At 41.5% G+C, this 26,764-nt stretch overlaps 1 protein-coding gene across 1 annotated transcript in view; it reads left to right on the top strand.

The window, feature by feature from the left end:
* The first annotated feature begins 511 nt into the window (after nucleotides 1–511).
* The window catches only part of MTMR7 (myotubularin related protein 7), a 95,420-nt gene continuing 69,167 nt past the window's right edge, over nucleotides 512–26,764 (top strand). Inside the window, exon 1 of the mRNA XM_007174021.3 lies at nucleotides 512–624. Coding sequence (XP_007174083.1) covers nucleotides 601–624 — 24 coding nt within the window. The 5' untranslated portion in view covers nucleotides 512–600. The remainder of the gene's footprint in view (nucleotides 625–26,764) is intronic.

Below are 26,764 nucleotides of genomic sequence, written 5' to 3'. Positions count from 1 at the left end.
TTCCCAGCACTTTCTACGGCGCTAACACTGTTGCTATTTCCACCTTCATCCCAAACGCTCTGCCGCCTGTGCTGAAATATACAGACAGGGCCCAACAGGCCACACTGGATCTGGAGTGTTTGTGGCAGCCTTTTTCCTGCCCCACCCTGAAGTGCCACCTATCCTGGGACCCTCTGGAAGGAAGCCCATGGGAGGTGTGGAGCAGCGCTTAGTCCCATCTCTCCTCCAAAAGGCCACACCCAACGCAAGGCCCTCATTGTGTCTCGGGGAACAGTAACCCCACAGTCTTACGCTGGCTGCCCTTCTTCAGAGGAAGCGAGCGGCTCTGGCTCCCGCGACCCCAGCCAGGCAAGAGGCGGGGCGGCGACAGGCGGTGCAGGTGGCAGTGGCGCAGAGACGCGCGCGCTAGGGCCGCGCGGGCGCCCCGGGCCCCGCACGCCTGCCTCGCGCGGGCGCCGCCGCACCTGGGGGCGGAGCCAAGCCCGAGGCCCGCCCGCTCCCGGGCGCGAAGCCCCCTCCCCGCGTCCCTCCCGCCGCGCTGCAGACGCGCGCAGGTGCGTGAGGCCTCGCCCGGCCGGGACCTGCAGACGCGGGCTCGCCATGGAGCACATCCGCACGCCCAAGGTTGGTGCTACGCGCGCGGGCGGAGGAGGGAGAGCGGGAGCAAGAGGAGGGATGCTGAGCCAGCTGGAGGCCCGGCCTCCCTGTCCGGCGCAGACCGAACTGGCACCGCGAGCGAGCGAGGGAGGCGGCGCCGGAGCCTCTGCCGCTTCGCCGGGAGGCTGGGCGTCTCTTGCTGCCTCACAGGCCTAGCCTTGGCTGCTGCTGGATCTAACCTCTTGTCCTTGGAGATGCTCAGTGGACAGAGGGCTGGACGGGAGGGAACCCTAACTGTAAAGTAATGGGGCTGCTGGTAGGCTGATAAACGCTCCCTTCTGGTCTAGCACTAGGTTGCTGCTTTAAAAATTTTGTTTTTTCTGTTGGCTGCTCTGAGCAGCTGAAAGAGAAACAAGCCTTCCTAATAACAGGTGTAGGGAAACGAGTTACGTGCAGGTGCGTTGAATGCACTCGGGAAGCTTGTTGAATCTAAGGGTTCAGACCCGCCCAGCTCGCCCTGCTGCTTCTTGGTCCTCAGGCTATCAGCTGCAGTGCACCTTGCACCGAGCAGATGATCAATGTTCGCTGTAGGCTGAATATTATCAATCCTTCCATCTTCTTGCCTTTTCCAGTGGGTTGCAGCTTATAGATTCGTCCACTGGTCTGTTTTAAACAACACCAGCTCTTGCCAACTCAACAAAAGCGACTGGTCCCAGATCATTTCAGTTAAATAACACTGGAAACGTTGACCCATGTACCAAACCTTACTATTCATGGTTGTACTACTAATAAAATTTAAAGCAAAAAAGGTGATCAACATTCCTGATAAAAACCCTAAACTAGTGACAAAACCTATTTCAGGAACCTATTGGCTGTCTCTTGTTACTACCACTACAGCGCCTTGCGTTTCAGGGATGAGCTCCTGTTCAAAATCTAGGTCCTGACAGTGAAGTCAAAGCTGGAACTTAGGAGGCCCCAGGGATCGTATTCATCTCATGGGGCCATTCCTGTGCAGTAAGTCCAGTAAGAAAAATTCATTCCTAAATTCTGGAATGGTTCCTAAGTGCCTTTTTGTAAAGGCAGCTTTACAATTGTCTCATGTCAGTGGAAGAATAAAATCTTTTAGTTTGCCACATAATGTGAGTTCCAACAGTAAAGTTAAGTTGTATTGATTTTGCACTATGGAATTAAATTGTTGCTTCACAATCGGGAAATTGTAAACGTAGGGGAGAGTGCCATAAACCGCAAGATAGTTGGCTCAGAGCTTTCAGGGTTTAAGTGGTGCTAAATAATTTATTCTGGAATGAGGAATTTAACTCATGAACTCCCTCTGCCCTTGCCAGGGGCATCCTTTCTTTGTCTTGAAGAAGGGGGCTCTTGATAAAAATGATGTCTGATGTGAATGTCAGTAGTGAGAGGGTGACATGACACTGAGTGCCTTTCTTCCTATGGAATATGAATTTTGGGAGTAAAGGCCTTTTCTCATCCTTATTCAAACTCATTCTCTACAAAGCCATGTGTGCAAACCTGAACATCAAGCAATATTCTCACTTGTTCTTAAAACCCGTTTTCATAAACACCCTGTACCATAAATCTTCTATCAGGAAACAGAAAGAAATGGGGGGAAATGGATAATTGTCTGAAATTTCATTGAGTTGAGAGTCATGAACATTTAGGATAATGCAGGTGGAAAAATTAATTTAAACACTACAGAGGTTGGGGGGGGATCCAGTCCATTTATTCATTCATTTCATTCCACAAGCATTGGAGAACCTTTCCTGTGAGAAGCTCTGTGTTAGGTCCTGGGAGCACTGAGCACCAGGGAGCTCCTGGTCTGGAACGGAGGCAGTTGTAAATCTGGAGAGAGATGTGTACAAGGGACAGTGGGCAGAGAGGGCGATGGTTGGAGGATCAGCTCTACCGTAAAGGGGGAGGGAAGGCTTCTTAGAAGAGCTGAGTCTTAACACGCAAGGAGGATCAGGAGCATTGGAGATGCTGTCAGGCGGTTGTGTAAATATGATGTATTGTAATAACTCATTACTACCTCAAAGATGCTGAAAGCCTTAACAGCGATAAAGATAGAAATGATGACATGACATGATTCCTTGAGGTAAACAATATCATTTTATTTTACATTTTTAAAACAAAAAATTTTTATTTATCTTTTTTTTAAAATATAAATTTATTTATTTATTTATTTATTTTTGGCTGTGTTGGGTCTTCGTTTCTGCGCGAGGGCTTTCTCTAGTTGCGGCGAGCGGGGGGGTTCACTCTTCATCGCGGTGCGCGGGCCTCTCACTATCGCGGCCTCTCTTGTGGCGGAGCACAGGCTCCAGACGCGCAGGCTCAGTAATTGTGGCTCACGGGCCCACTTGCTCCGCGGCATGTGGGATCTTCCCAGACCAGGGCTCGAACCCGTGTCCCCTGCATTGGCAGGAGGATTCTCAACCACTGCGCACCAGGGAAACCCTATCTTTATTTTTTACTTCCAGTTTTATTGAGATAGAATCGACAGACAGCACTGGATAAGTTTAAGGTGTACAGCATAATGATTTGACTACATACATCATAAAATGATTGCCACAATAAATTAATGATCATTCATCATCATTTAGATAGAAAATTAAAGAAATAGAAAAAAATTTTTTCTTGTGATGGGAACTCTTAGAATTTATTATCTTAACTTTCATGTGTAACATACAGCAGTGTAAATTATATTTATCATGTTATACATTCCATCCCTAGTACTTATTTATCTTATAACTGGAAGTTTGTACCTTTTGACCACCTTCCTCCAGCCTGACCCCCTGGTAATCACAAATTGGGTCTCTCTTTCTATGAGTTTATTTGTTTGTTTTGAGGTGTAATTGCCCTACATCACTGTGTTAGTTCTTGTTACCCAACATAGTGATTCGATATTTTAAACAATTTCATTTTACATTTTTAAGTGCAGTACTAATTTTCACAGTATAAATGAAAAGGGACCGTACTACTTACAGAGCTTGTGTTGTAAAATGTATAATTTTAGATGGTCATATTCGTCTTTGTTTTGGGCTTCCATTATATTCTGGGGGGGTGCTGAATAGGTAGCTTGTCTTATATTGTACGATTTCATGTCTTAGGTGGCGTGTGAGGGGTATACACTCAAGTTTGAAGTGTATTTACCATGTGGCTGGCAGGGGTTTATTTTAAGAGGAAAGGAAATGCATGTATAATGTACAGTTGTCTTCCTATTACAGTGAAGTCATTTATTCTTTGTAAGCTGTGCGATATCCATCACGGCCTCTGTACTCTGCTTCAGTCTCTGGAGTGCAGTGTAAGGAGACAGATACCCATGAATAATCTGGATGCTTTGCACATCTTTCTTGCTGGTGTGTGTGTGTGTGTGTGTGTGTGTGTGTGTGTAACAGAAGCCTTTAACAGAGCATATACTAAGCAGGGTGTTTCTCTCCTGGAATGGTTCCTGTATAAGAAAAAAAAAAAAAAAAGTTCCAAGGAGGAGCTAGTTTGCAGTTGGGTTTAAGTTAGGACACCAAGCGTTACCTGTATTGCATCACAGTGAACTTCTTGTTTCTACTTCTCTGTCTGGTTTTCTCTGCCACTCTGAAAACTTGCTGGTAAGAAGAAACCCTGCAAGAAGCTTAGGGATAATTTGGGTTCAAGTGTTACTTAGTTATATATAAAGCCTTCAGGGCTTTTAGAAGTAACTTGAAGTGTTTTGTAGGGTTTGGGTTAGTATCGGATAGATGCTAATGTGTCTAGGAGCCTGGTGAAGTAATCTCTACTTTTTATGCTTTGGTCTTTCTGGAAGACATTTTTTTCCCACACATGTAAATTTGAGTTGTAAAATAGAATATGTGATGACCTCCAAAACTCCAAATAGACCTTGAAAGTGCCTTTTGTTCCTTTCCACCCCCGTCCCTGGTCTGAGCCGTTACTCTCACAGCCTCCTAACTGGTTCCTCTTTGCTTTTCTCCAATCCCTCCTCCACAGAGGGAGCCTGGCTGATGCTTTTATGACACAAATTGGTCATGTTACTTCCCTGCTGAAATTCTTGGGTGGCTTCCCTTTGTACCCAGGATATAGAGTGAGAATCCCCAGAGTGGCCTGCCTGGACGGACCCATGCTTACTTCTCAGCCTCATTCTGTGACAGTCGTCTTCTTACTCACCACCCTCTGATCACAACTAGCCTTCGTGGGTTTCTCACATGTGACAGGTTCTTTTCTGCCTCAGGACTTCTGCACTGCTGTTCCATCCGGAGGATACTCTTATCCCCGCTCTTCACCTGCCTAAATCTCTCATCTTCATAGTTTCAGATTAAATATAATTTCCTCAGGAAGGTATTGCCCAATTCTCCATCTAAATCAGGGCTGCCTGTTATTGATATATTCTGTCATGGAACCCATATTTCACCTTATGCCCCTTGTTACATAACATGTTTTATATATATGCCAGTGATTATTTGTTTCATGTCAAGCTCCCCTTTTAGACCAGGAGCCCCGTGAAGGTGAGGATCACATCTTGTTCACCCCTGTATCCACAGCACCTAACATAGTTTCTGGCGCCAAATAAGCACACAGTAAATAAATTAAGAATTGGATAATAGAAGGAATGAGTAATTCTTAATTTCAGCCCTTCAGTTTTTAATATTTTCTTTAGTAATCCAGGCCTTTTGTGCATTATACCCATGCTAGGTACCATATTGTCAGTCTTCTAATAGTATTAAGTACCTGTGGATGTCAATATATTTTATAAAATATATAGCATATATATAATGATATGTATTTTGTCATTATATATTGTTTTAATGAGACAGAATTAAAATAACATAAAATTCACCATTTAGCCATTTTAAAGTGTACATTTCAGTGTTTTTTGGTATATTTATATATTGTGTACCTCTCACCACTATCTAATTGGGAACATTTTCATCACTCCCAAAGAAACCTAGTACCTATTAGTAGTCAGTCCTCATTCCCTACTCCAGCCCTTGGCAGCCACTAGTCTACTTCCTGTCTCTATTAGATTTGCCTATTCTGGACATTTCATATAGATGAGTAATATAATTTGTGGCCATTTGTGACTTGCTTCATTTAGCATAACCCTTCCTAGGTTCATCCAACTTGTAGTAGGTGTTGGTGCTTCATTCCTTTTTTATTGCAGAATAATATTCCGTTTTGTGGATATACCACATTCTCTTTATCCTTTCATCAGTGGATGGGCATTTGGGTTATTTCCACTTTTTTGTTTATTATGAATAGCACTGCTATGAACACTCATACACTTGTTTTTTGGGAGAACGTAACTTTCCAGTTCTCTTGGGTATATCTCTAGAAGTGGAATTACTGGGTCATATAGTAACTTTAATTTTTGAGGAAACTATGAGTACATCTTACATATTATACAACTAAATCTTTTTTCTTTATATATACATCTAATAATCTAGAATGATTTATGTAGTATTCAGAACCTAGGCACTTTGGGACTAATTGTGTAAATGGGTGAAGAGATAGGTTTACATCAAAAGGGAGTATAGATTTTTATTGTTATACATTTAAACAATTTCTTAGAAAAACAACCTAATGAGATGAAGTTGTATTTACATCACTCCAAATTCACTTCTAATTTGTGATAATATGCCCTTTTTATATAGTTGAAAATAGCATGCTTTCTCTCTCTTATTGAATTTTTTGCCCACCATTATTTTGTATATATATTTTATATTCAGATGTCATCTCCCTATTTATTGTTTTAATGGTTGCATATTATTCATTTGAGTAGGGTTTGCTTAAACTGTATCCACTCATAGGGATGTGGGTTTTGTGCCCCTAGGAAAATACCTGGTACAGTTTTCTTAATTTATTATTGCCCAGAGTGGAATGATGAGAGTAGGAACAGTCTTTATAAGGATTCTCATTACGTGGTATCTTTCAGTATTGGAAAGCTTCTTTATGGTCCAGGGTTTATAACAACTCTTTATAGTCCCAGCGAGCAGAAACAAAGGGACTGCGGAGGAGAAGGTCTTGGCTCCGTATAGAGAAGTTCTTTACCACAATTACACCTGTTACAGAAAAGAAATTAGTTTATCTCTTGAAGGATTACAGGTGTCTTAAGCAGAGTCTGGATGACTCTTGTTAGCAAAGACATGAAGGTGTTTCAGGCATCTGAGGGGAGAATAGACTAGAATCCTGTTTGAATTTCCTCTGAGCCCAGTGCCCAGCTAGCCCGAGCTCCCTGCTTCTGACGCTGAGAACTTGCTGTGTCCCTTGGCAATCCATGATGACCATTGACAGCTCTAGCCATTAGGAAGTTTTCCTTACATTGAGTCAAAATCCGGCTCCCTGTAGTTTTTAGTAATTGTGTCTAGCTCTGTCCCCTGGGATGTTCCCCAATACATCAACCCTCCTTCCAGGAAATGGCCCTTTGAGGATTTCCTAGGATGCCACCACCTCCATAACCCTTCCCTCTCACCTAAGTAGTTGGCTTAGCGCTGCTTTTCTGGCAACCAACCAGTGGCTTGGTTTTACGTCCCTTTATATCCTGGTTACTTTACTCAATGAGTTAAAAATAATATATATGATTCCTTTAGGTTTTGTTGAACTGGGAGAGAGTAAAGTTTGCTAACTATTTTTTAAATTTAAATATCATCGAGCCACAGCTCAGTGGCCTTCTGGTGAGCTGACTGTGGAAGAGAGCCCTGAAGTGGTCTCCACACATTGAGCTGTGAAGTCAAGTCTCCCCTGCCTTTTCCTTGAATGATAGTATCTTACACTTAGCTTTGTTGAATGTTATCTCATTGGATTTAGCTTCTTGCTTAATCCCTGACACTGTTTTTGGATCATGATACACATCTGCTATTCTTCTCGGTTGGGTACCATCCACTATTTAACAGCCTTACCCTCTATTATTACCTCATCCATGATCTTATCCAGGGAAGAAACTAAATTAGGCAGATGTGACTTCTTAGTAGCTTAAGTGCGCCCTTATCTCTGCGGTTCTCCATCCTGATAACAGATAACACTAGTTCCCTCAGCTTTGTGCCATTTACCGTTTGATAAACTTGGCTTCCATCACCTCGCCAAATAGCTCATCAAAGAAAAAACTGAAGTAGTCTGCGAATGACTGAGTGAATCCTTCTGCTGATCGATAGTTTCCTTTTCTAGGTTCATACAAAATTCCATTAAAGAAGCCGTTTTAGAATCTTGCCTAGATTTAATGTCAAACTCACCAGCTTATAATTCAAAATTCCATACCCCCATTTGAAAATAGTGATGTCATTTGCAAGACCTCTTTGTGATAGAGATCAATAGAGTCATGAGAAGATTGGCTTTCTCTGTGTCATTCACTGTCATTATACCATCGGCACTAAGTGTTATCTCTTTCATCTTTATTTTAAAAAGTATACATTTTCAGGTTATAAAAGTGTATTTACTTTTGATTCCTTAATAGGAAAAATATGGAAATTGACCACTGTTAATATGTGAGTATATATTTGCTTGTTTAGAAATTTAGGATCACCGAATTCAATTTTGTAGTATGCTTCTTTTCATTTACCTTATTGTGGTCTTTGAAAACATGCTTTTAGAAGACTATGTGATTTTTTTATCCTATGGAAATGTCATTATCACATTAACCATTTCCCCATAAGGCTGTTCCAATAATATAATGAAGAATATCTTATGAATTAATTATTATTTGCATATAGGCTAGAGCCCTAGATGGAATTACCGTGTCATGGAAGATGAACAATTTTATGGTTGATATATGTTGCCTAATGACTTTCCAAAAATATTATATCAATTTTCAGAAATAGGGCATAGTGTCTTTCTCACTGTACCATTAATTATTTTAAAAATATTTGTTAAAGGGGGGATAGCACTGTGTTATTTCATGGTACATTTTTTTAATTTCTAGTGAGGTTGAAGCATTTTCAAAAATATGTTTATTGACTATTTTATTACTTTTCTCAATTATCTATTTATATCTTTCTCCATTTCAATAATTGTTGTTTTTTTGTGTGTGTATAGTATGTATATATATTTGTATATATATTTAACTGCCAGACTGTTTTCTGGAAGTGACTGCACCATTTTAAGATCCCACCAACAATGTGTGAAGGTTCCAGTTTTTTCGTATCCCTGCCAACACTTGTTATTGTCTGTCTCTTTTATTCATCCTAGTGGGTGTGAAGTGGTATTGATCGTGGTTTTGGTTTGCATTTCCCTAATGACTAATTATGTTGAGCATCTTTTCCTATGCTTAATGACCATTTGTATATTTTCTTTGGAGAGCTCTCTATTCAGATCCTTTGTTCATTTTTTAATTGGGTTATTTGTCTTTTTTAATTATCGAGTTGCAAAAGTTCTTCATATATTATGGATATAAGTCCCTAATCAGATATATGACTTGCAAATGTCTTCTCCCGTTTTGTCAGTTTTTTTTTCACTTTCTTCATGGTGTCCTTTGAAACACAGAAGTTTTGAATTTTGATGAAGTCCATCTTACCCAGTTTTTCTTTTGTCACTTGTGTTTTTGATGTCATGCCCATGTATATTTTTTTAAAAGCCCTTTTTTTCTGATTAAAAAGGTAATACATTACAGAAAATTTAGTTCAAAAAAGCAGAAAGAAAATAAAAGCCATGCATAATCTCAGTACCCAAGAAGAACTGCTGTTAACTTTGTATATTGTGAGCCCTTTTCTTTATATAAAAATGGAAAAGTGATATAAAACAAAATTACATTTGTTTTCCCTCTCTCTCTTTCTGTCTCTCTGTGCCTGTGTGTGTGTGTAATTTGGGGGGTGAGAGTCTGTGTTTTGTATGTCATAGTATACCATAAATATTTTTCTCACTTTATTGAACATTCTTCTGAAAAATGATTTGTTGTAACTACATGGCCTCACATGGTGTGGATGCATTATAAGTTATTTAGTGTTGGGAGGCAGTTAATTCTCCGTGGGTTGTAAACATTTCTCTTCTTTTGTCCTGAAATTATCTTTTCAAGGGTGATTTTATAGTAAACAGCCTTGGAAGAGAGAAATAGTTTCTCCCTTGGGCAAAGGGCAGATTCGTTTGCTGTCCGGGTAATAAAGACAACATTTTCCTCGGGGCCAAAGGTTGGCCAGCGTTGCTAGCAGCCCTCTTGTAAGATTGGCGTGTGTGGTGCCCTAAGCTCTGAGTTTGCTCATCTGGGACACAGAGCTGCTCTCAGTGCAGCATCCGCTGGGCTGCGGTTTCCCCTCAGACTGGGGAGGTGGGGAGGGGTGGGTGCAGGCACCTGATGCGGATGCGGAGCTCCTGCTTCCTGGTGTGCAGAGAGTAATGAAGTCCTTTGTTTCTGACCCAGGAGTCTTGTGTCTTCCCTCAGCAACCATGAAACTGCGGCAGGCTAACTTGTTAGGTTGCAAGCAGACTAAAATTTCAGACGTTTTACAGCTTTTAACTAAGTTGATTATCACTTAATATTTGATATTTAATTTGCTTCCATTTTGTCACTAGAACGAATAACTGTGATAAACATCAGTGAATTTAAATTGTTGGGCAGATCTCTCTGTTGCCTCAGATTAAATTTCTAAAGTGTGTTTTTGGGTTCCATTTCTATACATATCTTAAAGATTTTTGATATCTTCTGCTAGATTTTCCTGTAGAGTTGTGTCTGCTTTACCAGTGTAGCAGAGGAACTTTTTTCCTTTATTCTTATGAGAATGATATGTGAAGTGTGGTTTCTCATTAATTTATGTACTATAGCTTTGCTTATTGGTGAGATTGAATATACTTTTGGTGGCTGTTTGTAACAGTAGCAATATAATAATAGTACTGGTGAAAGAAAATCCTTCAGTAGCACTTGCTGTGTGCTAGGCACTCAATTCATTAGTCCTTGAAATAACTCTATTAGATGTAAGTATTATTATTATCCCCATTTTATGTATGAGGAAACGGAGGTGAAATAACTTACAAGGGACACGGTGAGGGTGCAGAACCAGACAGTATAGCCGCAGAGTTTGTTTTCTCAGCAGCTACGCTATCTTGTGTTTGGATGTTGAGAGTGGGAGAGAATGTGGTCTGGGTTTTCACTCCGGTCCGGCTTTACACTCCCAGGGCGAGGCCTTCTGCAGCCCTGCTCATATTCTTGCCTTGAGGCTGCCTCTGGATTATTAAACATGCCCCTTGTTTTTTCTTATTATTGCAGTTTGGTTTTATCGAAAGAACCAAGGTCAGCATTTTGTTTTGATTTAAGACAGATTATTGCCCAATTGTTAAAGTCTCTTCCGTTGCCCAATATTTGACAATATTGGGGAGGTAGTCTGTGTAATCAAATACACTATCTCACTTCAAAAGCAAGGCTGATAAGTTCGTTACAGTGAAACACGCCACTAGCGTGTAACGGCGGCAGTTACATTTTCTTTAGTTTTCCGAGTTGTGGTTAAGCAGGAGTTTTTTAAGCATTCCTCAAAACCACCTGCATTTCTTGAAATCCTCACTTCTAGTAGGTTTAGCAAAAGTTTAGTTGAAGTCTGGTTGTTTGGGTGCGAGTTGGGTGTGGGTACAGAACACATGGTGTGTCATAGACCTTAAGAATCCCTATTCATTCTATAGTGTATAAATGCAGGTAGCTTTCTAATTAGGGGATATACACTCTGTGTGCGTGTGTGTGTGTGTGTGTGTGTGTGATGGAGAAAATTCTATGAAGAAAAATAGCAAAATACAAGGAGAGGGATGTTGGTGGGAGTGAGTTAGGGTGGTTATCTGATAAATGCTTTATAGTACAGCCTTCCTGATAAAATGACATTTGAGCAGAGACCTAGAAGTGAGGGAGCAAGGCATCTGCTCACCTAAGGACAGCAGAGGGTCTGGAAGTAGGAGTGTGCTTGGAGTCTTCAAGGAGGAGCAGGAAGACAGGGTGGGTGAGGGGCAGGGATGGGGCAGTTGTGGGCAATGAGCTTTGAGGGGGAGCAGGGACAGAGAATGTGCGGACTTTCACTCTGGCTGTGAGGAGATCCACAGGAGGGATCCGAGCTTGGACTTACATTTAGCAGGATATTGGGCAAAGATAAACTGGGTGGAGGTAGGAGGGTAGGCAAAGCAGGAAGGGGAGTGGTGGGTAGCAGTGGAAGTGGAAATAAACAATATATTTAAAAGTAGAGTGCTAAGGATTTACTGACAGAGTAGAGATGAGAGGAGAGAAAAAGAGGAGTTAAGGACAGCACCAAGGTTGTTTGCCCCCCGCCCTGGCAGGGTGGATTGCTGAGACAGGAACAGCTACAGGAGGGGAAGATGGGAAGTGAGGTGAGAGGGAACCCAGGCCTCAGTTTTGGACACACTGAGTTTGAGATGCCTGTTAGACATACAAGCAATTTCCTTAATAGGATCAGGGAACCCCCTTAAGGAACTACAGAATGGCAATACAAGAGTGGCATACTTTTTTTTTTTTTTTTTTAAGATATGTGAGGTACATCCTTAACTTTTTTTTTTTTAATTTATGGCTGTGTTGGGTCTTCGTTTCTCTGCGAGGGCTTTCTCTAGCTGTGGCAAGCAGGGGCCACTCTTCATCGCGGTGCGCGGGCCTCTCACTATCGCGGCCTCTCTTGCTGCGGAGCACAGGCTCCAGACGCGCAGGCTCAGTAATTATGGCTCACGGGCCCAGTTGCTCTGCGGCATGTGGGATCCTCCCAGACCAGGGCTCGAACCCATGTCCCCTGCATTGGCAGGCAGACCCTCAACCACTGCGCCACCAGGGAAGCCCCAAGAGTGGCATACTTTTTTAATAGGACTGTTTCTTTTTTCTTTTTTATCACTTTATAAAGGTCTCAAATCCTTTTGAAAATAGTCTGATGTAAATAAATTCAGTCAATAAATACATATTCTGGAAAATTTTCTCATAAGCCGTATGCTTGTATGTTAGGTCAGGGTTCCCTATGGATCTCGTTTTTAAGGAGTAATTAACACTGAATTATTTTCAGTTGAATATTGAATTTTCTGTCTTGTACATAAGTAATATATTTACCCCAATAGTTTAATTTTTGTTCTTTTCCACCTTTGCCTATCATTTATCAATGATGGACAGTAAACAAATACATTTTCCAGCATGAGAGGAGTATAATATTTAAAGGTATGCTAGATTGTTCCTTTGTAATATGAAAGATTTTGCTTTGCTTTCTCTGGTTTCATCTGTTTTCAGAAAGCAAACTAATACACTTATAACTCAACAATAACAAAAAAATCAAGGAGCTCAATTAAAAAGTGGGCAAAGGACTTGAGTAGACATTTCTCCAAAGAAGATATACAAATGAAAGCATATGAAAAGATGTCCAACATTACTAGCTATTAGGGAAATGCAAATCAAAACCACTCTGGACTACCACTTCATACCCATTAGGATGGCTATTGTTTAAAAAAGATAAATAAAAATAACAAGTGTTGGCAAGGATGTAGAGAAATTGGAACTCTCAGACGTGGCTGGTGAGAATGTTAAATGGTGCAGCTGCTATGGAAAACAGTTTGGCAGTCCCTCAACTACTTAAACATAGAATTACTGTATGATCTAGCAATTCCGCTCCTAGATACATGCCCAAAAGTATTAAAAAGGGGGACACAAACAGATACTTGTATTCCTGTGTTCATAACTGCATTATTCACAGTAGACAAAGAACGGAAACAATCCGAGTGTCCAGCAGTAGAAGAATGGATAAACAAAATGTGGTATATACATATAATGGAATATACATATAATGGAATATTATGTAGCCATTAAAAGGAACAAAGTTCTGATATATACCACAGCACGCATGAACCCTTGAGACATTTTGCTGAGTGAAATAAGTCAGACAAAAAGCTTCAAATATTGGGTGATTCCACTTCTATGAGATATCTAGAATGGGCAACTTCTTAGAGACAGAGGTAGGATAAAGGTTAACAGGGGCTAGGGTAAGGGAAAATGAAAGTTATTACTTAATAGATGTAAAGTTACCATTTCAAGTGATGAAAAAGTTTGGGGATAACGGTGGTGGTTACACAACACTTTGAATGTACTTAATGCCACTGAATTGTACACTTTAAAATGGTTAAAATGGTAAATTTTATGTTATGTGTATTTTGCCACAAAAAAAAAAAACCAAGCAAAAACATTCCCTAACACATAACCAGTGCTGAATAAATAGTGAGTGAATTTGTTGAATGAATGAATGAATTCCAGCTATGCTTAATTTGACAAATGGACATCAGCTGTTAGCATGGTAGTGGAGGGGGTGACAGTGTGGCTCTGAAGTCAAGTGACCACCGTTTAAATTCTTACTCTGCCACTTCCTTATTAGGTATATGATTTTTTTTAACTTTAGGCATAATTTTTAAAAATGAGAAGTAATTCACATAACCATAAACATCACACTTTTAAAGCATACAATTCAGTGGGTTTTGTTATATTCACAGTGTTGTGTAACCATTATTACTGTCTATCTAATTTCAGAACATTTTCATCACCCCCAAGAGAAACTTCATACCCATTATGAATACCCAGTTTCATACCCATCAATTCCAGTTTCTCTCTCCCCACACTCCTGCAAACACTAATGTACTTTTTCTTTCTACAGATTTGCCTATTCTGGACATTGTATATAAATGGAATGTTACAGTGTATAGTCCATTATGACTGGCTTCTTTCACTTAGCATAACATTTTCAAGATTCATCCATATTGTAGCCTGTATCAGTATGTCATTCCTTTTTATTGCTGAATAATATTCCATTGTGTATATTCACCCACATTTATTTATCCATTCATCAGTTGATAAATATTTGGGTTGTTTCCACTTTTTGTTTATTATGAATAATGCTGCTGTGAACACTTATTTATATACAAGTTTTTTGTGTATGTTTTCAGTTCTCTTTGGTATATACCTAGGACTAGAATTATTGGGTCACATGGTAACGATATGTTTAATCTTTTGAGACGGTTTTCCAGAGAGGCTGCACCATTTTATAGTCCCGACAGCATTGTGTGAGGGTTCCCGTTTCTGTGCATCCTCACCAGCACTTGTTATTGTCTGTCTTTTTGATTATAACTATCCTAGTGGGTGTGAAATGGTCTCATATGGTTGTTTGATTTGCATTTCCTTGATGGCTAATGATGTTGAGCATCTTTTTATGTGCTTATTGGCTATTTGGGTATCTTCCTTGGAGCGATATCTATTCACATTCTTTCCTTTTTTACTAACTTTTTTTTTTTTTGGTGCAGTTTTAGGTTCACAGCAATATTGAGCAGAAAGTACAGAGATTTTTCTTATACCCCTCCCCCACCCATGCATAGCCTCCCCCGTAACCAGTATCCCTCTTGTTATAATTGATAAACCTACATTGACACATCATTATCATCCAAAGCCCATAGGTTATTAGGGTTCAGTCTTGGTGTTGTACATTCTGTGGGTTTGCACAGATTTATAATGACATGTATCCCTCAATGTAATATCATCCAGAATAGCTTCACTGCCCTAAAAATCCTCAGTGTCCCACCTATCTGTCCCTCCCTTCCCAACCCTTGGCAACCTCTGTTATTTTTGTGTCTCTGTAATTTTATCTTTTTCAGAATGTCATATGGTTGAAATCATACATTAGGTAGGCTTTTCAGATTGGCTTCTTTCACTTAAAATATGCATTTAAGTTTCCTCCATATCTTTTCATGGCTTGATAGCTCATTTCTCTTTAGTGCTGAATAATATGCCATTGTGTGGATGTATCAGAATTTATTCACTCACTTACTGAAGGACATCTTAGTTGCTTCCAAGTTTTGGCAATTAGGAATAAAGCTGTTATAGACACTTGTGTACCAGTTTTCAGCTCCTTTGAATAAATCCCAAAGAAAGTAATTGCTGGATTACATACTAAGAGTGTGTTTAGTTTTGTAAGAAGCTGCCAAACTTACTTCCAAAGCGACTGTACCATTTTGTACTCCCACCAGCAATGAATGAGAGTTCCAGTTGCTTCACATCCTTGTCAGCATTTGGTGTTGTCAGTGTTTGGATTTTAGCTGTTCTTGTCAGTGTGTAGTGGTAAATCATTGTTGTTTTAATTTGCATTTCCCTGATGACACATGATATAGAGCGTATGCTCATTTTGCCATCTGTATGTTTTTGGTGAGGTGTCTGTTAAGGTCTTTGGCTCATTTTTTAATCAAGTTGTTTTTATCAGAAATGTCTTTTGCAAATGTTTTCTCCCAATCTGTGGCTTGTCTTTTCATTTTTTTGACTGTATTTTGCAAAGCAGAAGTTTTTAATTTTCATTAAGTCTAGCTAATCAGTTCTTTCTTTTGTAGATCACGCTTTTGCTGTTGTATTTAAAAAGTCATTGCCAAACCCACGATCATCAAGATTTTCTTCTGTGTTATATTATAGGTCTTTGTTCATTTTTAATTGTGCCATCTGTAAGGGACCTCCTTCGTGGTCCAGTGGTTAAGACTCTACACTTCCACTGCAGGCGGCATGGGTTCGATCCCTGGCTGGGGAGCTAAGATCCTGCATGCTTGGTGCCGTGTGGCCAAAAAAAAAAACATACGTGCCATCTATATTTTTATTGTTGAGTTGTAAGTCTTTGTGTATTCTGAATACCAGATCTTTCTCAGATATATGACTTGCAGATATTTGCTTCCATTCTGTGGGTCTTTTTTTCATTTTCTTGTTATTCTTAGAAGCACAAAAGTTTTTAACTGTGATGAAGTCCAATTCATCTGTTTTTTCTTTGGTTGCTTGTACATTAGGTGCTATATCTAAGAAACCATCGCCTAATCCAAGATCACAAAGATTTTCACTGTGTAGGTCTTTGATCCATTTTGAGTTAATTTTTGTATATGGTGTGAGATAGCGGTCTGCATTCATTCTTTTGCATATGGGATTCCAGTTGTCCCAGCATCCTTTATTGAAGGACTTATCTTATACCCTTTAATTATCTCCACAACCTTGTGGAAAATTAATTCACTATAGTTGCACGGACCGTAGATGCCTGGGTTTCTTACCGGCCTCTCAGTTCTATTCCTTTGATCTCCATATTTATCCTTAATTAGTACCACACAATCTTGATTACTGTAGCAACATATGTGATCTTGAATGAGTCACTTGAGGTCTCCCAAAGCCTTGATTTTCTCATCTGTAACTCATTAGGAGACTAAACGAGAGAATACATTTAAAACACTTAATAATGTGACATTTAGTAAACTTCAGCTGTTTTTCTTAATTTTATTATCATCATCATTGCAAAAGGAGGTGGTCACCGGTTTGTATGCTGGAAGAACTTCTATGAAATTTGAGAATAAAAATTTTTTTCTTTATCCAAACATTTCATTTGATTTACTCATCCACTTCCTCACGTTACAGTGGGGTTGACTAGTTTTTCCTCTGAAGGCACTCTACAAAGAGTCCCTTCCTGTCACCCAACTCTAATTCACACCCATACCTGAGAGCATATTTTTCTTTTATAAAAAGTTAATTTCATCAAATGCGTGAATTTTAGGTAAGGTGTCAAGTTTTGCTCAGGAAGCCTCTGTCGTGGCCTCCCTTCCCTGGAGAAGAAGCCTCAGTGACATGGTCCAGGATTCCAGAGGGAGAGTCTTTTTGGAGTGGATGTGTGGGGAAGAAACTGAGAAAACACTCTGATTTTTTGTTTTTTTCTCTTTTAGTGGATGAAAGTAACATGGTAACATTGGTGTCTGCATTAAAGCTTTCAAAAGGGATACCATTAAGACATGATATACCTTGAAATATTTGAATGCTTGTGAGGAATGATCAAGACATGAACGTGTAACCTCCTACATATGTCCACTTTGGACATTTATTTATTTATTCATGAGTTTCAACATTTCTCACTTGAACTCACATTATTGACTGATTTGGTTTAGTTATCACTTCTGTCGTATCTCCACAGGCACACAGTGTCTGGAATGCTTGTTTTCACAGAACAGATGTGCGTGTATTTTCTCATCCTTATTTAAAGTTTATTTTTATTGGTTTTTCCATTCTGAACGGGACAAGCTGTGAAGTATGCATGAAATTAAACCTCTTGACCACACACCCAGGGTTCCGGGACTCTGTCCCGTGTGATGGATCCGTGTTGTATTCTTCTGGTGCACTCAGAGGGAGGCCGAGAAGCTCATTTTGTACCATATTTCTTAGGCCAGGAACAGTGTAAACTATTTTCTTCTGGTGCCCTTTCCCCTGGTGGACAGCTAGTGGGCAGCTAGTTGAAGCCTTTGGGAGTTAAAGTACTTCCCAGGACACAGGCCCAGCCCTTCCTCCCTCAGCCATTTAAAATAGTTTAAAAATAACCCCACTTAACGTTTTGTGGCAGGCTGTGACAACTTTATAAAAATCGTGTGTTTACTTTTCTCCTCTTTTTCGTGTATTAAAACACTGTTCATCACAGATTCCCGGAGAAAGAAATTTACTGCCAAGCTCTAAAAGAAAAGTTTCATTCCTCAGGGCATGTAGCAAAGCACAGATTATTTCGAATGTTCAAGGTGGAGTTGACTTCCACGTGGAAGTGAGCTGCTCAGCCTGCATGAGTAGTGGTGGTTTACCAAAGGGGTTCTGCCTTCTTGAGCTAAGCGGATCGATTCAAAGACCCTCTTCATGCATGTATTCTTTCACTTGGACCTTCAGCAGCTCTTCCTTGAGTGCTTTCTGTAGGCCAGGTGCTGCTGTAGGCCTTGGAGATCCATCCAGTGGTGAACAAGACAGGCTCCCTAGTGGAACCTGTGATGCAACTTACGTTGTAGGGAAGAATCAAGCAAACAAAAAATATTCCAATATTGCAATATAGATATAATTATGGTAAGCCAAGACCTTGGAAAATCGTCCACTTTTAGAAGGTTTATCTGCCAAATCCTGCTACCTTTCTTCCCCTGTAAACCTTCCAGGGTGGGCTTCTCAGCCCACTCAGAGTGAAAGGCAGTGTCCTAGCATCCTCTTGGAAGGCCTGACAGATGGCCCCGGCTGCCTGTGGCAACTCGTCCCCACTGTACACCAACTCTGGTCCAGACGTCCCACCTCTTTGTAGCCCCTTGAATTATTCAAAGATCTTCCTGCTCAAGGTCTTGCAGTGGTTCCTTTTGCCCGGAATGCTGTTTTCCCAGATTTCCTTGTGGCCGTCTCTCTCACTTCCTTTGGTCTCTACTGAAATGTCCAGTCATTTTCTAGGAGAGGAAGTCCCTGGACATGCTGACGCCCCTCCCCACCCAGCTGCTTATCTTGCCTCCGTTTCCTCCCTGGCACCTTCAGGCGTGCGTATATGTTTGTTTGCTTTGCTTGCTTATTTGTCATTGCCTGTTCCCTTGCCCCCCCGAACAATGCAAGCTCCCTGTGGGCAGTGACTTTGTCTTGTCCACCGCTGTAGCCGCATTATCCAGAACACTCTGTGCCTGGCACAGAGTAAAGGTGCACGGTGAAGATTCCTTGAATGAAGGAATCAAGGAAATGGTTTAATGTGACTGGGTCCAAGCTTCACTGTCTTTCAACAGCCTTCTTTCTTCTTCGTTTTTTTTTTTTTTTTTTGAAAAAATTTTTAATTGAGGAGTAAGAGACATATAGCAGTATTCTTAGTTTCAGGTATACAACATAGCGATTCAATATTTGTATACATTGTAAAATGATCACAATAAGTCTAGTTAACATCTGTCTTTTTTTTTTTATAAAGTGTTGCACTTTATTGTTTTTTTAAATTTTTACACTTTATTTATTTTTGGCTGTGTTGGGTCTTCGTTTCTGTGCGAGGGCTTTCTCTAGTTGCGGCGAGCGGGGGCCACTCTTCATCGCGGTGCGCGGGCCTCTCACTATCGCGGCCTCTCTTGTTGCGGAGCACAGGCTCCAGACGTGCAGGCTCAGTACTTGTGGCTCACGGGCCTAGTTCCTCCACGGCACGCGGGATCTTCCCAGACCAGGGCACGAACCCGTGTCCCCTGCATTGGCAGGCAGATTCTCAGCCACTGTGCCACCAGGGAAGCCCCAACATCTGTCTTATTTTTTAACACAATTAAGCCAGTGTTCCCCAGTAGTCTAGTGGTTAGGGTTCGGTGCTCTCACATTTATGCTAATATTTTATTAATTCAAAAGTACTTTACAAGAAAATACAAATATGGCTTCCAAAAAAAATGTTATACCTGGATATAGTACCAAGTTCACAGATTTTCATTTTGCAAGGACTATCAGGCTCTAAAAAGTGAAGCAACATTGTAACGAAAACTTTAACCCCAAGGATTCTCGCAAAACATTACAAATGACAGCACGAAAAAAATCTTGCATAGTAACTCCAAATTTAGTTCTACAGTGTACCCAGAAACTGGCAAGACATGGTGTCTTGCACAGTCTCAACTTTTCAAATAAAGAATGTTACAAAGAGCTATATAATCACAGTAATCACATAAAGAGTTTATGACCTAAAGCAAAATGACCTAAAATTTCTTGAAACTTGTCAGCTTCTATACCACCTGGGTAACGTCTTCCCAGTGTGAAGACTAGTTTTTTGTTGTTTTTTGTTGTTTTTTAAAATCTCTAATCTAGTTTAATGGTGCAGCTTTTGTTTTTACCTGCTGGCTTGTGTTCACAGCACTTTTGAAGACTGCTTGTTCAACCATAGCTGCATCCTATACCCCAGCTATGGAGAAAAAGGTAAAACCTCTTAGTCCCATGGCACTTAGTTTTTTGGGTTTTTTTAAGAAATTGCATTACTCCATTTTAATTAATTAATTTTTTAATTTATTTATGGCTGTGTTGGGTCTTCGTTTCTGTGCGAGGGCTTTCTCCAGTTGCGGCAAGCGGGGACCACTCTTCATCGCGGTGCGCGGGCCTCTCACTATCGCGGCCTCTCTTGTTGCGGAGCGCAGGCTCCAGATGCGCAGGCTCAGTAGTTGTGGCTCACGGGCCTAGTTGCTCCGTGGCATGTGGGATCTTCCCAGACCAGGGCTCGAACGCGTGTCCCCTGCATTGGCAGGCGGATTCTCAACCACTGCGCCAGCAGGGAAGCCCGGCACTTAGTTTTAGTTTTCACCTTCGCAGATGAAGTTTGGTGTTTTGTTTTGTTTTTTTGTTTGTCTTTATTCCTTGTTTCTTGTCCTTGCAACATCTTCCATCACTGAATATTACTTACCTTGTCTGAAAATTCAAATTCAATAATAGAGCATTCCTGGTTAATCATACCTGAATCTACCTATAAGCCCTCACATGCTTTGTTTTTACCATAGTGCTGTTAACTTTCAGTCACTGGACATGCGTGTGCTAAGCATTAGGGCACAAAGATGAAAAACACATAGTGTGCCCGTCCTCAAGGAGCCTCTCATCGAGGGGTTGCAGTGTTGCTCTGATGTCATTGTAATGGTCCATCATTTCAGGATGCCAGTAAGCCAAGGACTGCATCTCCTTTTTCCTTCTTCCCACAGTTCTAATGTAAGTGTGGGCCTGCATTGTTCATGGTGTTGCAGGGAATATTGGAAATAAAAGAACCTTCCTTGAGAATATGCATCCTGGGAAACAATTAGAATGGTTCAGTAAAAATAGCATGTAATAAGGCAGTGTAGAATAAATGGGAAATAAATAGTATTGACCAGAAGTGCCACAGCAATTCCCAGTCACAGAGAGGATGATCTCTGTGGACTGAGATGGTCACAGAGAGGCAGTACTGAGGAGGCGGGTCTTGGGTGTTAGGCTGGAGGGGACACACTGTGCTGGGTGAGTGACGTCCTCATGCTCCTGGGGACCTCAGAGCTCTGTGTGACGGGGCAGTTGTGCAGTCTTTCTAATTGGCCCTCAGAAGAGGTTTCCACATCTTTGTGTCTGCACGGCATTCTGCTGTAAACTCACTTCCCAGAATGGGAATGATGGGCTCCCAAGGGGTGTCCTGTAAGATGAGAAAGGGGGAAATGTGGTGCTGATTATAGCGTTTGTCCTTGGGGGCTCGGAGCCCGGGGTGAGGCATGGGAATGTGTAAATGGGCTGGAAACTGGCCGTGCCCACGTGGACAGGCTGTACCCCTTCGCCCTCTGGCACCGACACTTGTCAGGAGATGGTGGGAGGGGCAGGGGTGTCTACCGCTCGGTTCTCTCTGTGCCCAGGCTGTCTCCTCTCTTTGGACGAACAATGAGTTCCATTTGGCACAGTTTGCCCTTGGAAAACTGGTTTTCCATAGTTTCCAAAGAGCTATATGAGTAGATGGTTTAGTCCTTTGCTAGCGGTGCCTTTGTCAAAAATATGTCAACTTCAGAAGCGTTTTAGAATTTTAGAAATATTTTTAGAGGAAAATCATCATCATAAAATAAGCCTTTGCTTTCTATATTGCTTCCTAGCTAGGTCTTATTCCCCCAATATTATTTTATTTTTCAAAATGACTATTGTTTTTAAGCCAGCTATCTTTAATAGGTTGTTCCATAGGTTTATTCTATGAGTCACAATGGGCCCAGCATCTGTTCTTCATTTATTTTCCTCTTAATCTCTTTCTTCCTCTTTTTCTCTTATTTATGCTTGTTGAAAATGGTATTTTTGGTTGAGGTTATTTTAAGGTGGTGTTGAAATAAATCCTGAGACTGTCCTCTTGTTCAACAGCGCATGTTCTTTTAAGCCTACACATCCAGGGTCATCCTACCAAAATAAATTATATGGGCCCTGTGCAAATCTCTCAAGTGCCTGACTTTATTTATGAGCTTGGCTGCTGGCATAACGTTTATAGTTTCCCCTGAGCAAAAATGGGCTCCCTTTTCTTTTCTCTGTCTTTTCCAAGAATTGCTAGCAATCTCATTTCTTAAGTAGCTATAGGTCTGTGTCACTTACTATTTTAGCTTTATTATCCCCCTCAGGGAATTTTTAGAATTTAGTTGAATGTCAGTCAAATCAACTGTTTTATTTATTTATTTATCTTTGGCTGCACTGGGTCTTCGTTGCTGTGCGCGGGCTTTCTCTAGTTGTGGTGAGTGGGGGCTGCTCTTCGTTGCGGTGCACGGGCTCTAGGCGCGCGGGCTTCAGTAATTGTGGCACATGGGCTCAGTAGTTGTGGCTTGCAGGCTCAAGAGCGCAGGCTCAGTAGTTGTGGCGCATGGGCTTAGTTGCTTCATAGCATGTGGGATCTTCCCGGACCAGGGCTCGAACCCGTGTCCCCCTGCATTGGCAGGTGGATTCTTAACCACTGCGCCACCAGGGAAGTCCCAAATCAACTGTTTTAACAATTGTATAGGTAGATGGAACTCAACATTGTGCCTATTTATAGGCATTCAGGGCTATCTGAAATCATCAAGACATTTCCTTTACCTTGGCTTAAGCTGGATAAAAATATCCTTTTCTTTTTATTTTTTTAAAACAAAAAAATTTTTTAATTTTGGCCGTGTCCCGCGGCTTGTGGGATCTTAGTTCCCCAACCAGAGATCGAACCTGGACATGCAGTGAAAGTGCCGAGTCCTAACCACTGGACCACCAGGGGATTCCCCAAAACATCCTTTTCTATATAGGAAAGTTGACTGACTTTTTTCTTCTTTTAAAAGCAAATTTCCCACAACTTATATTTTTCAGAGTATAACCTTATTTATTGGAATTATTTGGAGATTTGTAGATCTGTAGAAATAAGTGTGTCAAGTACCTATTTCTTGTGTGGAGAAAGGTCTTAAATTTTACAGCCAATTGGGGAAATATGTAGATTCTTCACTTTGAAAGCTGACACACTAAACATCCTTATAACATGCATACAATTCAGAATCTTTATTTTCATTGTCCTTTTGTGCAACTAGCATAACAGAATATTCTGGATAAACCCATTCATTCTTTTACCTCTTACTTTTGAAAATTAGATCAAGATTACCGGAATGAACTTTTCTACCAATAGCTACCCATGGGTGAGTCTACACTCCTTGGATTTTGAGTCTGTTTCAAACTGGGTTTTAGTCTTTCCAGACCTGAACCCTCCTACTTCAGTTAACCTGCCTGATACTGGCTCTGTCTGGGCAGAAGTTGGTGCTTGAGGGTGTAAGATTGAAGAGGCGGGCTCTGTAGGCTAGTAGAGGCTGCCGGCGGAAGCCGCAGAATGGGGGTTATCTGCGCATGCGCAGATTCTGGTAGCTCAGTATGTCTTTGGAGAATAATCAGTGGCCTCTATCATATGATTTTGGCGATGGTTTTGGGTATTAAAAAAGGAACCTGCTGAAAAGGTAAGGTGCTGCCAGGCTGTGGGAGGCCCTGATCAGTAGTACTGGGAGCACTGAGGCTTTGAACAGCGAGTGATGTGACAAAGGCGTGAAGTAGGATGACAAGCTGGGAACAGAGGGCGTGGTAGCCGTGCGCCGGGCTCTGGCTGCTCGCCGTGCATTCTCCCGGGCTCCCTGAGGGCCCACGCCTGCTCTGCCCACAGTTTGTGCGCTTTTGTGTAGCTCACACCGGGCCACTCATCACGTCACTCCTGTGACCACTGTGACTGGCTTAAGTGTACGCATAGGACCCAGTGAAATGCAGCGAGGCTGCATGGGCTGCGGGGAACGCATCCGGTGAGGCTGGGTTTCTGGAGCCGTCGTGAGCCGAGAGCCGAGAGCCAGCAGAGAGGGAGGGGCCCCTGCCGAGAGATGGGGGGGCGCTGGGGGCTTTGAATCCCTGGCCAGTCTGATCGTTATGGTTAAATGCTTCATTAAAATCCCTTTTGGCTGCAGCCATATGAAGTTCAGACTTCTGTCTCTTGCTCCTGAAAGAGTCCTGATAGGTGGAGTCAGGTAATCTGCGGGCAGTGTTACTAATTAGGAGTCTCTGGGTAACTGGTCTGGGTCCCTGGCACAGAATAGATACTCAACAAATTAATAACATGAATTAATAAATTAATTACATTAACAAAGGATAAACTGATGGGTGGCAGCCGTCTCAGGGATTTTTAATAGGTGCCTTGCTTTGTAGTATATCTGACTGTATTGACTAAATTTTAGAGAATAATTTGGCTTCATAGCGGGATACATTTTTAAAAGACTTAATTTTTTAGGCAGCTTGAAAATAGGATTATTTTCATGCAGTCTGAATGTATGTATCCTACCCGCATCTCTCTCTGTGTTATGTCAAAGATATTTTATAAATTTTATGAAGGGCAGGATGTCTTAAGTATTTCTTCTGGTTACATGCCATATATTTTCTTGGATTGCGCTTTGTGATTTTTGCCTTTCCCTCATTTCTTCTCCAATATCTGACCTCTGAATAAAATGGTCCTGGGAAAAGACTTTCATTAGTTTTATAGTTTTAAACAGATTAAATCTGCCTTTTGGGAGAAGGATTGGTGTTTCTGATTTTTCTACCAAACGGCTGGATTAGAAAACTCCTGAAGCTTCCTGACTACCCCCGTTTTTTTAAAAATAAATTTATTTATTTACTTATTTTTGGCTGCGTTGGGTCTTCGTTGCTGTGTGTGGGCTTTCTCTAGTTGCAGCGAGCGGGGGCTACTCTTCGTTGCGGTGCGCGGGCTTCTCATGGTGGTGGCTTCTCTTGTTGCGGAGCACGGGCTCTAGGCGCGTGGGCTTCAGTAGTTGGCGCGAGGGCTCAGTAGTTGTGGCTCACGGGCTTAGTTGCTCCACGGCATGTGGGATCTTCCCGGACCAGGGCTCGAACCCATGTCCCCTGCATTGGCAGGCGGATTCTTAACCACTGCACCACCAGGGAAGTCCCTGACTACCCCCTTTTATGAGTTCAAGCAACTTTATGCAACTAGGAAAAACGTGTATCTCTTAATTTCTTTAATTAAAAATTTTTTTGCAAACCAGTCTATTATATGACATTTTACCATGTGATTTTATTTTTTTGATATGGATCATTTTTAGAGTCTTTATTGAATTTGTTACAATATTGCGTCTGTTTTATGTTTTGGTTTTTTGGCCGCGAGGCACGTGGGATCTTAGCTCCCCGATCAGGGATCCAACCACACCCCCTGCATTGGAAGGCGAAGTCTTAACTGCTGCACCGCCAGGGAAGTCCCTACCATGTGATTTTATTTTTCCAGTTTTATTGAGATATAATTGACATAGAACATTGTATTGGTTTAAGGTATGCAGTATAATGATTTGATATACGTGTATATTGCAAAATGATTACCACGGTGTTAGCACTCATCACCTCATATAGTTAACAGTTTTTTTCTTGTGATGGGAATTTTTAAGATATACTCGCTTAGCAACTTTCAAATATACAATACAGTATTGAAAGTACTTCTTTTTAAATTGGAAAAATCAGATGCTTTTTTTCCCTATTATAAGAGATTATGACAATTCCAAGTGGTCTGAAGAATGTTTTATTGCTTCATTTTTTTCTTTATCTATGTCAAAATATTCTGCAACTATCACTGAGTAGCCCGTCTTTTTTGCAAACTCTGTCGGTACCACTACTGTAACAGGGGAAATGGAATCACAGACACAAGGTGAGCATTCAGTGGGAGCAAGAATGAAATCTCTGAAGTCTCTGTTATGAACTTGTTTGTCAGTAATTACTGTTTATTCATAACTACAGAGATGGACGGCTTTTCTCTTTCTCTCTCACACGTGTAGTTACTCGCAGGTGGAATCATTCATTGTCCAGGAGCTCTGCATTCAAACTTAAAACATCCTACTTGGCCTTCCCTGGTGGCGCATTGGTTAAGAATCCACCTGCCAATGCAGGGGACACGGGTTCGATCCCTGGTCCGGGAAGATCCCATATGCCACGGAACAACTAAGCCCACAAGCCACAGTTACTGAGCCCTTGTGCCACAACTACTGAAGCCCGTGCGCCTAGAGCCTGTGCTCCACAACAAGAGAAGCCACTGCAACGAGAAGCCCATGCACCGCAACGAAGAGTAGCCCCCGCTCGCCGCCAACGAGAGAAAGCCCGCGCGCAGCAACGAAGACCCGATGCAGCCAAAAATAAATAAATAAAATAAATAAATTTATTAAAAAAATAATCCTACTTAGTGCCACAGGGACACCTACCATAAATGAAGCATTTCTATAATTGATGCGCGGCTGGTGAGAAGTGCACCTTGATTGCTGACGTGGTTCTCCTGCTGCCAGAAGGTCATGGCACCTTATGACGTGAAACAGGCCAGAGCAGCTGTCATGACTCTGGCCAGCAGGTCCTGGGACCACGTGGGAGCCAGGCTCTCCAGACCACCTCAGTACCATGGCGGGCACGCACCCCTCCAGACCAGTGAAGTGAAGAGAC

Source organism: Balaenoptera acutorostrata, chromosome 21, assembly GCF_949987535.1.
Source record: "Balaenoptera acutorostrata chromosome 21, mBalAcu1.1, whole genome shotgun sequence".
Lineage (NCBI taxonomy): Eukaryota > Metazoa > Chordata > Mammalia > Artiodactyla > Balaenopteridae > Balaenoptera > Balaenoptera acutorostrata.
The sequence above is the reverse complement of the archived record's forward strand: the minus strand, read 5'-3'. Positions and strand labels throughout refer to the sequence as shown.